The sequence below is a fragment of the Bufo gargarizans genome, chromosome 1 (genome assembly GCF_014858855.1).
Source record: "Bufo gargarizans isolate SCDJY-AF-19 chromosome 1, ASM1485885v1, whole genome shotgun sequence".
In the NCBI taxonomy this organism is placed as follows: Eukaryota; Metazoa; Chordata; class Amphibia; order Anura; family Bufonidae; genus Bufo; species Bufo gargarizans.
Genome location: NC_058080.1, coordinates 658,811,237 through 658,825,993, shown reverse-complemented (window position 1 = coordinate 658,825,993; position 14,757 = coordinate 658,811,237). Strand labels below are relative to the sequence as shown.

The following is a 14,757-nucleotide window of genomic DNA, read 5'->3' as shown; positions in this document are numbered from 1 at the left end:
AAAAAAATAAAATATTATAATAAAAAAAAAAAATAAAGCAGTGTGGCAGCATCAGCAGTGGGTACCTCGCAAGAACAGGTATATATCTCCCTTAATAAAATGTCATCATAAGGTCCTCTTTAATGTAAAAAATTAAAATCAGACATCATATAGTACATGACAATGTCTTATAACGCTACAACCAGCCATGTACCGCACATGGATCCAGAGATCTCCCCATTCACTGCTCCAATTGTTCTGCTAAATTTATATCAAGCTGGCATGTTTAAGGGGCATGTGGAACCTGTCTTGTAAGGCTGCTTTCACACTAGCGTTCGGGTTTCCGTTCGTGAGCTCCGTTTGAAGGAGCTCACGAGCGGACCCGAACGCAGCCGTCCAGCCCTGATGCAGTCTGAATGGAGGCGGATCCGCTCAGACTGCATCAGTCTGGCGGCGTTCAGCCTCCGCTCCGCTCGCCTCCGCACGGACAGGCGGACAGCTGAACGCTGCTTGCAGCGTTCGGGTGTCCGCCTGGCCGTGCGGAGGCGTGCGGATCCGTCCAGACTTACAATGTAAGTCAATGGGGACGGATCCGTTTGAAGATGCCACAATGTGGCTCAATCTTCAAGCGGATCCGTCCCCCATTGACTTTACATTGAAAGTCTGGACGGATCCGTCCCAGGCTATTTTCACACTTAGCTTTTTTTAGCTAATATAATGCAGACGGATCCGTTCTGAACGGAGCCTCCGTCTGCATTATTATGGGCGGATCCGTTCAGAACGGATCCGCCCGAACGCTAGTGTGAAAGTAGCCTTAGACTGCTGTATGGTCTGGGCCACCGTGCGGCAGCTCAGTCTCAGGGTGCTAGCAATCTTCTTATAGCCTCGGCCATCTTTATGTAGAGCAACAATTCTTTGTCAGATCCTTGGACAGTTCTTTGCCATGAGGTGCCATGTTGAACCTCCAGTGACCAGTATGAGAGAGTGTGAGAGCGATAACACCAAATTTATCACACTGCTCCCCATTCACACCTGAGACCTTGTAACACTAACGAGTCACATGACAACGGGCAGGAAAAATGGCTAATTGGGCACAATTTGTCAGTTTCCACTTTTGTTGCCAGCAGTTTAGACATTAGGCTGTGTGTGGAGTTATTTTGAGTGCACAACACACACACGTGAGGGGTGTACTCACTTATGAGATACTGTACATTTAGATCCAGGTGCTGGTTTGAAAACTGTACAATATTTTTTGACAACCCCTTTAAGCAGTTGACAGTCACTGATGCATTTAGACAATTTTGTACACTCCTTGCTCGCTATCCATTTATCCTTAAAGGGATTGTCCCACAAATATTCTAAGCAGCACCTGGATCAAAAATTATTATTAATGATCCATCACCATGGTAATGGATCATGTGATGAGCGCAGTGACGTCACCACAGGTCCTTTTCCTACTGCACAGCAAAGATGAAGACAGAAGAGAAGCCGGGCTGCGCGAACAAGTGGATTAAGGAGAGTTACATTTTTTTAACCCCTCCATCCCTATTGTACTATGCATTCTGTATTAAGAATGCTATTATTTTCCCTTATAACCATGTGATAAGGGAAAAATAATAAAAATCTACACAACACCTAACCCAAACTTCTGTGAAGAAGTCTGGGTACCAAACATACCGATTTTTCTCATGCGCGTGCAAAACACATTACAATGTTTTGCACTCACGCTGAAAAAAATCACGCATTTCCCCGTAACGCACCCGCATCTTATCCGGCCCTAAAACATCATGCCCATGTAAAAGAGGCCCTAGGGTACTTTCAAAATTCACTGCATGCAGTATATAAGATATGAGCACGAATCAATCTCCCCAAAACTAGCATCTAAGCCCCCAGTACTGCTCGACGCGTTGCACCCTACTGTGGAATCATCAGGAGCATATAGAAATATGGGCTGCACAAAAACCAACCGCCTTGTGTTCCAAGGTCGGTGGCAGCTGTGCTAGAATGGCCGTACGCGGCCGCTGAGAAGCGCAGGCTATGAGGAGGAGACCCCTCCCCACCTTGGATCAAGCCCCTGGGTCGGTCAATCGCATAGAGGGGGCACGGCTCACCACAACCCGCACACTAACCGGAGCGATACCACTTTACTGGAGTTTAAAACACTTATTTTTTCACACTAAGCGGGGACCAAATCAGTGGTCTTATATACCATAGCAGCACGGGAAGGATAATGTCCGAGGCAAGTTAAGTATATTAAAAGGAGAAACTCACCGTCCTTAAAAAAAAAAAAAAAAAAATAGATAACGATAGATACATAGATATCTCCCCCCCCCCCCCTTTCCTTTCAACAGATGATATTGTTGCTGTCAAAGCATTTCCATAGGGAAAGTGCTGAGGCATCACCTGAGGATAAAACCTAAAAATATGTAGATACTCCAGAGGTACATAGACACATATAGGGTACTTTCACCCTTGCATTGTGAGGATCAGGCAGTTCCGACGCCGGAATTTCCTGCCGGAACCGGAAATCCGTATGCAAACGAATATTATTTGTAGACAAATCCGGATGCGAACAAGGCGAACGCTGTCAAAAACCCGCAGGGGTTCCATCGTAAATGATGAACAGGAGAGCGGAGCTGAAGTGCAGACATAAGGACCGCGACACACACAGTTTTGCGCTTGCGGTTTTTGTTTACTACAAAAGCCATGGAAACCACTAACGTTATTTCCATTCCGCAAGCATTTTTATGTAATTTTGTTAGTGGCAGTTTAAAAAAAAACAAAAAAAAACTGAACACTTATTTTGGAGTTTTATTCCCTATAGAGAATGTCAAATCTATAAAAAATAAAACCGAATACAATGCACAGAATGCAAATGCTGAATAGGTCTTAAAGGGATCACCCACTCCTTTACAAGTGATGGTTATCCTAAGGATAGGTCATCACAATCTGATCAGTGGGGGTCCATCACCCAAGCCAATCGGCTCTTCTGCGGCAGCTCCAGAACGAATATGCAGTGGATGGAGCTGGTTACTGCAGAACTGGTACCACTAAAGTGAATGGGACAGTGGTCAACTCGGTGCCCTGCACAATGGAGGGAGCAGTGTAGTAATGGCACCACAGCAACTGTAGAACAGCTGATGGGAAGAGGGCGCCGGACCCCTGCTGATCACATGGTGACAGAGTTGACAATCCCTTTAATGCCCACATTACTAGTACATGTGGTGGTTTAACAACCTTAACATTTTGTTTTACCTTTTGTTTACCACTGTTCGACTATATACATCATGGGGGTAAGCCCTTAAAGGGGTTCTCCAGGAATTAAGAAAATTAAAATATTACTTTATTTAAAATATATTCCCCAAATACTTTTTTTTTTTTTTTTAGAATTGCCTATTTTCTCTGGGGAGCAATCTTCAGGGGAAAAATAACAGGCGGTGTCCTATAAGTACACACAAAACCTGCTCCTAATCACACAGGAGGGCAAGTTACTTCAGAACACTGAGCTAAAGAACTGCCTCATCCTACTCATCTCTACTTATCAGGAATTATGATCCCAATTCCTGAATACAGTTCAATATGGTCTTCACAGCTGAATCTCTGTAGGAATGGAGTTCATGAGGAGACATGAAGTACAGAGGACGGACAGGACAGACTCTGGTAATAGAGACTGCACACAAGTGCTGCTGCTCATTACCACATCCCCACCTCCTCTCTGTACTGTATGTCTCCTCATGCACTCATGAAAAAAAAAAAGGAAACAAAACAAAAAAAAAAAGATTTTTTTTTTTTTTTTTTTAAGTTCACATGAATAAAGTATTTTTTTGCGGTCTGGAGGCATGGAATGGCCTAAAGCCCAAAATCACTGGTTGCAGACAAGGAGATATCATAACCAGATCACAGTTAAAGGCTGTGTACACCTTCAGGGGCATATTTATTTATTTTATTTTTTTACATTTTACTCATTTTGGGCAAAAAATCTTTATTTTTTTTCAATTTTGTCACAAAAGGTTAAACAGTTTTTTTTTAGCTTTGTGTATAAACTTCATCTCTAATTTACTAAAAAGGTCAAACACTTCCACATTTATTATCAGTGAGATAAGGTCAGAGATCAGGAGTAGTCAGCGGATCTGCCTGACAGAACAGAGTGAAAATTCAGATCCTGCTACTAGAGAAACTCAAGGCTGCACAAATACAGTGGTTCAAAACTTTTTTTTTTTTTTTTTTAATCTTTATGAAAAGTTTAGCTCAAAGTACAATGTAATAAAAAAATTCTCCCAAAAGGTGTACAAAGCCTTTAAAGAGGACCTTTCATGGGTCAAGCCATTATGAAATAAGTAGCAGGTTATATAGAGCAGGGATCTAAGAGTGCTTACTAGTGTGTCTGTCCGGCGCTCTGTTCCCCCGCTGTGCCCCCTGTTGAATTCTCCTGCCTGATATGCTAATGAATATCATCGGTACAGGGAGGCGGAGACTGCCCTGTTTCTCAATGGGAGTCTCCTTCTCCCTGGCTGTAGCGCAGTCCAATCACAGCAGAGCGCACCACGGCCCGGAGGAGGAAAAAAATAAAATAAATAAAATCACCTTCTCCCTGGCCGTGACGCCCTCTGCTTTGACTGGACTGCGCTACAGCCAGGGAGAAGGAGACGCCCATTGAGAAACAGGGCAGTCTCCTCCTCCCTGTACCGATGCTATTCATTAGCATACCAGGCGGGAGAATTCAACAGGGGCACAGCGGGGGAACGGAGCGGCGCACAGATAAGCTAGTAAGTGATCTTAGCTCCCTGCTCCTTATTTCATAATGTCTGGACCCATGAAAGGTCCTCTTTAAGCCGCTAATACACACGATTTTTGATTGGCTGCAAAGTGGCTGGTCAAACACAAGAGGTGATTCGTTCAAATGATCCCACCAGTAACGAAACAGACTAAACTGGCCATCGCAAATGAAATGACTGTTAGCCTTATTACTGTAGGTCAGGCATCGTCAAACTGCAGCCCTCCAGCTGTTGCAAAACTACAACTTCCAGCATGCCCGAACAGCCTATAGCAGGACATTGTGGGAGTTGTAGTTTTACAAAAGCAGGAGGGCCGCAGTTTGAGGATGCCTGCTGTAGGTGAAGCTTTAGATCCATAGCAATGGAGAATCACATGTACAAAAACAATTTTACTCAAACTGAACTTTTCCCAAATTTTTCTAAGGAGGACAGAATTATTTAGATTCCAGGATAATAGAGCTGAAGCTAGTCTGTGAGACTATCGGGGTATGCTGACATGGCAGACACTTCATGTGGATCTCGCCTCTTGATCCACTGTATGAAATCGGCACTCCATTGTCCAATGGGAATCTGCGATACCATTCATACGGCCATAGAGCTGCATCGTGGAAGCTATAGATGCAAAAAGGAGGCAGAAATCTGAGGGGCAGCTGCAGATCCCACAGCAAATACACTTCGGATTTTTCTGCCATGTGAACATACCCTCATGGTAATATGCACATCAGCAGCTCTTTGTATAGTAGGGCGTGGGATGGAAGGATCAGGCGGCCCAGGGCTTACTCAGTCTTCTCATTGAAAGGGCCTTTGGTGAATGCAAATACTGAATAAAATAAAAAAGGACTACACTAGATCATTTTTGAGATATATATATATATATATATATATATATATATATATATATATATATATATATACACATACACACACACACACACACAATGAACAGAGTCCTGCATTTCAACCATAAGAGAGGACCTTACCTTCAGATTTTAGCTTGGTGAGAACAAATATTAAATAATTATTGAAGTCTGGAAACTGGTTAAGCTGCTCCAATTTCTGAAATAAAGAGTTAAGGGCAAACGCGGCATTAAAAGGAAAAAAACAAACAAACACAGATTTCCAAAAACGTTTGTATTAGACCAGCAATGTTAGATTGGTGGAGCCCAACTTCTTGCACCACCACTGACCAGCAGAATGAGCTGGGAACGTCTTCGTTTTCACAGCTTGTCCACATGGGCAGTTTTATACATACAGGCAGTTTTGAAGACATGAACATTAAAAGACCTCTGCTTGCTGTTGGCGAACAGAAAATGACTTACATATTCAGAGACTGAAAACCCCACACAGAGCAATATTTCTTCTACAACTGCACCCAGTCATCTCTCTTCTGTCCCGAGTTTCTTACAAGGAGTCTGGAATCCACATTTAGCAAATCATCTGCTGTGGCAGAAGTTTTAATTACAGTGGACAGGCTTAAAGGGGTTGTTTAGGCTATAGATACTGATGACCTATGCTCAGGATAGGTTATCAGCATCAGATTGTGGGGATGCTGAGCATTAGACCTCCCCCAATCAGCTGTTTCAGGCAGCTGCAGCATTGGAAACTATAGTGTATGGAGCCTGAAGCAAGGCTGCTCTATACGCCGTGTAGTGGCCATACTGGCCATACTGGGTACTGCAGCTCAGCTCAAATGGAAACTCCACATTGAATGCAGCCTGCTGCTTCAGCTCCATGCACTATAGCATCCCTGCTGCCCAAAACAGCTGACTGGTGGGAGTGCCGAGTGTCAGACCCCTGCCGATCCTGAGGATAAGTCATCAATATCTATCGCCCGGACAACCCCTTCAATATAAAAACGACGACTTTTTCTGCATATTTTTTACATTGCCCAAAACTTGTTCAAACTTTGAGTTTTCCTTTAAGGCTCTATTCAAGCTGCGCTCTGCAGCAGCCAAAAGGTACTTGTCGGCGAGAGCCCCCGTTATATACTGTACCGCCAATGGATGTCATAATATAGGTGTACAGAGGCATCCACTGCCCATAGGCTCCCATAGTATTAAAAAAAAATAAAAGTCTACCTCACGGTGTACGCTTTGCTGCTGGATGCCCGTGTCTGGTATAGTGCAGCCTGCACAAGAAGAAACCTTGAGCGCTTACTCCCAATGCACTATAAATAAGAGTCTATGCCACATATGTAAAGTATATTCCTCACCAGCGGCTATTTTTACACCTGACGATTGCTTATATTAATAACTTGAGACTGAAAAAAGTGCTGCCTTGCTCCCCGCCATCTCCTCCCTTTCCTCTATAAAGCGGTTTTATAAAATAATTACCTATGAATGAAGGTGACACCCGTAATCATTATTAGAAGGGTTTTAAAAAGGAACCATAAAGACTGATCTGGTGTTCAGAACGGTCCATGACGGTGAACCCACGAGTCCTCCCCGGCCTCACATATTGTAGCCGTAGACTCTTAGTTAACGCCTGAAGGAGAATAACGTACCCATCATTATATTCTACTGGCTTTGTATAGGGCAGCTGCAGGGCCGGCCAGCCTTCTATCTTGCACACCAGTGACCAATAGCAGATTATTATTATTTTTTATTTATTTTTAAGGATCAGGCATGTTGGATTTCAAAATACCCAATCCCTTATTCTCATGATAAAATGCCAGCAGACGGGTCTGGCAATGGCTCACTACACTCTCCCCATTGAGAACACATGCACACGTACGTGTATTGGGGGGGGGGATTAGCTTTCGTCAGATACGAGTGCTCAAGTGACAGCACATGGAAGTATGCGGGCAGCTACTGAAAAACTACATACACTGGATGCTCTAGGGGTGCGAGATAGGAAAGGGTTTACCTCCCATACCACCAAGAGAATGGAGTTGCTGCGGCACCTTTATCAGTCTATGGCCTCATTCACACTGTCAGTGTTCGGTCAGTGATTTCCATAAGTCAGGCATGCTCAACCTGCGGCCCTCCAGCTGTTGCAAAACTACAACTCCCATCATTCCCGGACAGTCTACAGTTTTCAGCCTACAGAAGGGCATGGTGGGAGTTGTAGTTTTACAACAGCTGGAGGGCCGCAGGTTGAGAATCCCTGCCATAAGTGATTGTGAACCAAAACCAGGTTCGGCTCTAAACACAAAACAGGAGCAGATCTTTTCCTTATATCTTATGTCTGTGGAGGCTCCAGTCCTGGTTTTGGCTCAGTCACTGATTGAAATCACTGACCAAACACTGAAATGTGAATGAGGCCTAAGGCTACTCTCACACTCGCAGTAAGTAGCCTTTTCCGGCAGGCTGTTCCATGCTACCACAAGTCCACCGTGCCGCCCCATTAACTATAGTGGGTGCTCCGGCAGCAGCACAGCAAACATGCCAAGAGGCAGCCGGAATAAAACTACAACATGCTGCGGTTTTTGACCGGCCGCCTCTCGGCATGTTTGCCGGGCTGCCACCGGACCAGACTTCCGGCAGCCTAAGGCTACTTTTACATCTGCAGCAGGGATTCAGGCAGAAAGCAGCCCGGCGGCACCATTAAAGAGGACCTTTCACCAGGATACATGTATTGAAATAGTTGTATATTCTTGCGAGAATCGCAGCTCCTTCTACTGCAAGAACTTGAGCTTCTTCTCCCTGGCTAAGAGCGGGGCGCTCTGATTGGACAAGCTTGCAGCCAGGGAGAAGATAACCGCGCCCAGGACAAATTCAAGTCCCCACCTAGTTGAACCGAATCGCCTCATTAGCATATGAGGCGCCAAAACAAACGAGGACCACAGCGGACAAAAGGGAGGGTTCATTGGAAAAAAAAAACAAAACTGAAAAGACATCACTGGGGGCCGCACCGTAAGGTAATATAACTATTTCAATACATGTATCCTGGTAAAACGTCCTCTAAGTATAATGGAGTCTGGTCGAGATCCAACCAAAATGCTGAGAATCGGCCGGACAAAGACTGCCGCAGACCGCTGTTTGTGTCCGGCCTATTCTTGGCATTCTCTACTGGATCAGGCAGCGGGATCTCCGTGCCGCAGTTGTGAAAGTAGGGTAAAAAGGACAGCATCAACTGATGAATCCTAAGCCAGCTTTTCCCGTATTCCCCATTTACGTGTAGCAGCGTTGGCCTGAAAATCCGGTACAGGACACATTCTGCCGACAGAACCTTACTTAATTAGAATGTGTCACCAGAAAATGACACTGGCCACTAAGCATAATAGGCCCCACAGCGTTGTCTGTACAGATCACTTTACAGTCATCTCATTATCATCACAGGCAGGATTAGAAGGACAGATTTTATATGCCTATAGAAGTCATGAAGTCAGCTCTTATGGCCTATGTGGTTGCTGTAAAGGACAGCTCTGGCTAGCAGGGCCCTCATTCCTCTTGTTCTAATTATTACTTGTCTGTCGCCATTTATGATTGTTTGTACTTATACCCCTGAATTGTAAAGCGCTGCGGAATATGTTGGCAATGGATTGAAAAAAAAAAAAAAAAAAATAAATAAATTTTTCTCCAGAAAGAGGCAGTGGGTCACTAAGGTAATGGTATTACATTCAGCAGGGCGAGCCCTACAAGGCGTCGTGCCTGGAGTAGAGGTGAATTTGCAGGCGACGTGTGGTAGGAATATATTTTCCCAGGAGTAGAGAGCGCTCTCCGGTGACATGCAATAGCTGATGGTTGGGCCACCAATCACTTCTAGGTGTATGAGCAGCTTAGCAGAGGAGTTAGTGAGGGGCACAGTGTGCGCCTGGACGGCACTGAGGATTACCAGGAGTCATCCCAGATCAGAGCCGTTCCCTTCTAATCCTAGGATTGCTTCTTCCTTCACCGTCATCCCACTGCCATCTGTGGCACAGCAAAAAGTCATGTTTCCAATAGCTTGCTTTAAAAGGGATCTGTCACCAAGACCAGCCTCCATTAAAGGGGTTTTCCAGGCTCCTGAACAGGTCATTAATATCTGAACGGTGGTTGTCTGACACCCCCCAGCCCCACCGCTCAGCTGTTCCCCGCAGCCTCTGGAACCAGACAGAGCACGCTCCATACAGAGTGTAGTGGGGCCCGCTCCATTGATGGGAATAGTAGCCGAGCTGCAGTACTTAGCTTGGCCACTACACTAAGAACGGAGCTGTGCTTTCTGTTCCATTCAGAGTGTTAGGACCATTGCCGGCGGCGGCGGCACCAGCAGCAGGGTACAGCTTATCGGTGGGGTGCGGGGTGTCAGACCCTCACTGACCGGATACTAATAACATATCCAGAGGACTGGTCATCAGTATGAGGAGCCTGGAAAACCACTTTAAATAATATGTGCCGCCAAAAATGTTATCTGCCAGTTAAAACCACATAGGCTACACGCACACGACCGTATACATTTAGCCTATCCGTTTTTGTTTTTTTGCGGATCCATGTAACAATGCCTAAAACGGACAAGAATAGGACAGGTTGGGGCTGCGGAACAGACATAATGAAGTGGATAGCACACAGTGTAGAGTCCGCATTTTTTGCGGACCCATTGAAATGAAAGGGTCCACATCCTATCCAGAAAAAAAATTAAAAATAAAAAGGAACGGACACGGAAACAAACTTTCGTGTGCATGTAGCCCAACACACATCCTATTTTTATTTTATTTTTTCTGACTGCAAATTTATTCTGTTTCCTGAACACGATTATGGGGCGGCCATCTTGCCCGATTTGTTCTTAAAGGGTTTCTACCACCTCATTTGGACCTAATTAGCTGTCAGACCATACTATTCTAAGACCTTTGTGTGCAGCCGTTACACTAAAAAAAAAAAAATATATATTTTTTTTATTGCTATGCAAATGAGCCTCTAGGTGCGATGGGGGCGTCTTTCCAGCACCTAGAGGCTCAGTCTACAAACCCTGTATTCCGCCCCGCTCGTCCGTCAAGCGCGCCCATGTCCTCTAGATTAGATTGGATGAGATGGAGGCTGGCAATCTAGAGGACATGGTCGGGCTTGACGGACAAGCGGGGCGGCATACAGGGCGAGTAGACGGAGCCTCTAGGTGCTGAGAAGACACCCCCATCGCACCTAGAGGCTCATTTGCATAGCAATAAGTGTAACGGCTGCACACAAAGGTCTTAGAATAGCATGGTTAGGTAGAGACACTAGCAGATCGCTAGTGTCTGACAGCTAATTAGGTCCAAATGAGGTGGCAAAACCCTTTAAAGGGGCTGTCACTTCAGCAGATGGCATTTATCATGTAGAGAAAGTGAATACAAGGCACTTACTAATGTATTGTGACTGTCCATATTGCCTCCTTTGCTGGCTGGATTCATTTTTCCATCACATTACACATCGCTCGTTTCCATGGTTATGACCAGCCAGCAACCCAGAACCGGTTGCCGTTCTCGCACACTATAGAAAAATTAGCAGACCTTTCTGGCGGCTGGGCACACGGGAGTGCACACAGGCCAGAGCTTTTTCCTATAGCATGCAAACACGACCACCTGTGCTGGATTGCAAGGTGGTCATAACCATGGAAAAATTTAATCCAGACAGTAAAGGAGGCAATATGGGCAATCACATTACATTAGTAAGTGCCTTGTGTTAAACTTTCGCTTCTGCAAATGGTATTTTTCATGTAGAGAGACAACCCCTTTAAGAAAATTGCTTTACGGCAGCCCCATGAGCCATACACACACACAATGGACAGGAGATGACCTCACTGACTTCTATGGGATAGTTTCCTGTCTGACCTGTACAGAGGTCATTGTACAAGAAAAGAATAGATGGATCCTGTCTTATCTTATAGATAAGCTACTGTCTTATCTATACACAGAGGTGATATCATTACAGGCAGGACTAGAATGACGGATAAGCAGATAACTGCTGTAAAGAGCAAGAAGTGGCGCCAATTATTAGGTTTAGTGGTCAGCGCGAAAAAAAAACTGCTGGATTTAAGGCTTTTGTTTAAACATAGATCTTGACATGGAAAATTACAAAGATCAAAATTCCTTTAAAAATATGTTAAACATCAAAACATGATTTAAACAATAGGTCATTTTCTAATGACACATTCCCTTTAATGGGCACAAAGAGTCCAGAGGGTCCATGTGCCCCCTCCAAACCATCACCAAGACTGGGAGAAATGGATTCTCTTGGTTGAGGGAAGCAAAGGCCAAACCAGGAGAGATCATACTTCTATAGGTCACGCAGGTCAGACACTTACCGCCAGCGGGGTGGACTAGGGATGAGCGAATCGACTTTGGATGAAACGTCCAAAGTCGATTTGCATGAAACCTCGTTCTAATACTGTACGGAGCAGGAGATCCGTACAGTAGTAGAATGGATTGGCTCTGATGAGCCGAAGTTATTGTCTTGCGAGACTTCGGGCAATAACTTCATAAATTAATTTGTACTGTAAAGAACCATTTCCCAAACTCAGGTTCGGTTCCAAGTGGTGCCTTCTTCGGGAAATGGTTCTTTACAGTACAAATTTATTAAGTTATTACACGACAATAACTTCGGCTCATCAGCTTAACTTCCTGCTCCGTACAGTATTAGAACGAGGTTTCATGCGAATCGACTTTGGATGTTTCATCCGAAGTCGATTCGCTCACCCCTGGGGTGGACAATGGACATTTCTGTGTTGCCCACTCCAGCATGGACCGTAGATCTGGACTAGAAACATCCAGCGGTTCCATTTCATTACCATGTGAAGCACAGCGAATGACTGGCCCGGTCATCACAGCCCGTCTCATCTGAAGACAGCTTCCCGAAGCACCACGAGACACAGCCTCCTCACATGAGACGCCTGTAACGGGGCAGAAAGTAGTGGGCAACATTACAACTATACCTAAAACAAGCATTCAGCTGAAAAGGACATTAGCTGCCGTCAGCCACTCAAAAGCAACAGGTGTATGGTCAGTTCGGCTACTTTCACACCGGTGTTTTGGCTTTCCGTTTGAGAGATCCGTTCAGGGTTCTCACAAGCGCTCCAAAACGGATCAGTTTTGCCCTAATGCATTCTGAATGGATAAGGATCCGCTCAGTTTACCTCTGTTCCATCTCCATTTCGCTTTGGAGGCGGACACCACTTGTAGCCTAACGAAGCGGATCCGTCCTGGCACACAATGTAAGTCAATGGGGACGGATCCGTTTTCACTGACACAGTCTGGGACAATAGAAAACGGATCCGTCCTGGCTAGGTTACAGATAATACAAACGGATCCGTTCTGAACAGACGCAGGCGGTTGTATTATCTGAACGGATCTATCCATGACGCGTGTGTGAAAGCAGCCAGAGAGCAGGTGATGTGACAGATGAGGCCCATCCCAAGTGTCCTTTCCAGTCGGATACCAGAGAAATGTCCTTTCCAGCTTGATCCAACAAGTATCAGCAACCTCCGGCACCACAGCTATGGTAAAACTACAACTCCTAGCATGCACAATTGCTTGGCTTTTGTCAGAACTCCTGTAGACGTGAATAGAGCATGTTGGGGGTTGTAGTTTCTCCACAGCTGGAGTGCTGGCACAGAAAGCAGTTGTAAAGTGACATTTTGTACCTGGAGACCAGACCCTCGTCCTCTGATGCCGCCCCCTGCACTATCATCTCGGGAAGAGATAAAGGTGTGAACAGTGCCTGACGTGTCCCCAGAAGTTCCTCCACAGCCTCACAGGGGGCGCTCTTCTAGGACAAATCATGGCACCACCGCTATAGGCCACCCTTATAGATTAGACATGCTTAGCAGGAAGGATCAGGCAGGCTGAATGCCAACATGTCTGAGCCACAGATGACATATGGAGGGGTCAGGAGGCATAGCCTCAGCCGCCTGCTACCTGGGGGGGGGTGCTGTCCTGCACCCCCCCCCCCCCCATACTTTTAGGATGCCCCCCAGGGATGACAATCACTTCCCCCATATAAATCCACCGGTAGCAGAAACCCACTCCTCCGACAAGTGTGAACAAGGGCGAACAAGGAACTGAAGTCCCATAAGCAGTCGGTGTCCGCCATCTCACCCGGTATCCTATTGTACCCCAGCAGCTGGGCAACTACAACCCCCAGCCGGGAGCACCCTGGGGGCGATAGTGCCACAGGTAGCGCCTACACAGGGCCCCGCGAAGTAACGGGCGGGCGGCGAGGCCTAGGCCGGGTGTGGCGGGAAGGCTGCGGCCCCGGGAGGCCGCACGGCAGGCCTCAGCACGCACTTCCCACGCCGCAGCCCGCGCTCTCTAGGGCCCGGTTTCTCCCGGCACACGGGCGGAGATTTCACCCCTGGCGGCAGAGCACAGGCCGCGGCGCCTCCTCCTCCGCCCTGTCGCCGGCACTGAAGCGCCCGCCCGGCTGCAACGCCATAGTCTGGAGGAAGGATACTTGTTGCACGGATCTCTGCGTGGTCGTGTCCGGGGACTGGGACTCTTTGAGCAGCTGCAGGATCTGCTGGAGCCCCTGCTCGTCCGGCTTCCACTCGTACTCCATGCTGCGGGACACGAACACGGCGCGGACTGAGCACAGGAGAGTGGGAGGCGGCCTGGCCTGGAAATGGAGGGAACGGCGCGGTCCTACAGACCGCCGGTGACGCGTTATACTGCCCTACCTCGTGAGATTTCCCTACCCTCTGACTTCCTGTCGCATGAGCGATGACGTCGGGGGGCGTGTCTCACTTTTCTCCATCTGCGCATGCCCAAAAGGACACTCTAGTGAAAATCTCAAGGCTGAACTTAGCAGCACGCCGGGAACCTGCGCATGCGTCTGGGAGCCGAGACGCGCCTGCGCAATGCGATGGTAGGGAAAAATTACGTCCCAGTGCGCAAGCGCCGAGGGTAAGCATGAATATCCATGCCAAAAGCACTTTTAACCCTTTGCAGGAGCTATTCTCATATTGGTTCTTGACTGATTGTCCTCCTATATATAGGTTCTATTATATAGGGGGTCTGTCTGCACAGTATATGGGGGGGTCTGTCTGCACAGTATATTTGGGGGGCTGTCTGCACAGTATATTTGGGGGGCTGTCTGCACAGTATATTTGGGGGGCT

At 46.6% G+C, this 14,757-nt stretch overlaps 1 protein-coding gene across 1 annotated transcript in view; it reads right to left on the bottom strand.

Moving 5' to 3' along the window:
* TNPO1 (transportin 1) overlaps nucleotides 1-14,306 on the bottom strand; it is a 79,741-nt gene extending 65,435 nt beyond the window's left edge. The window contains exons 1-2 of the mRNA XM_044276049.1: nucleotides 14,096-14,306; nucleotides 5,735-5,810 (exon numbers count right to left, since the gene is read on the bottom strand). Coding sequence (XP_044131984.1) covers nucleotides 5,735-5,810; nucleotides 14,096-14,200 — 181 coding nt within the window. The 5' untranslated portion in view covers nucleotides 14,201-14,306. The remainder of the gene's footprint in view (nucleotides 1-5,734; nucleotides 5,811-14,095) is intronic.
* Nucleotides 14,307-14,757: the final 451 nt, after the last annotated feature.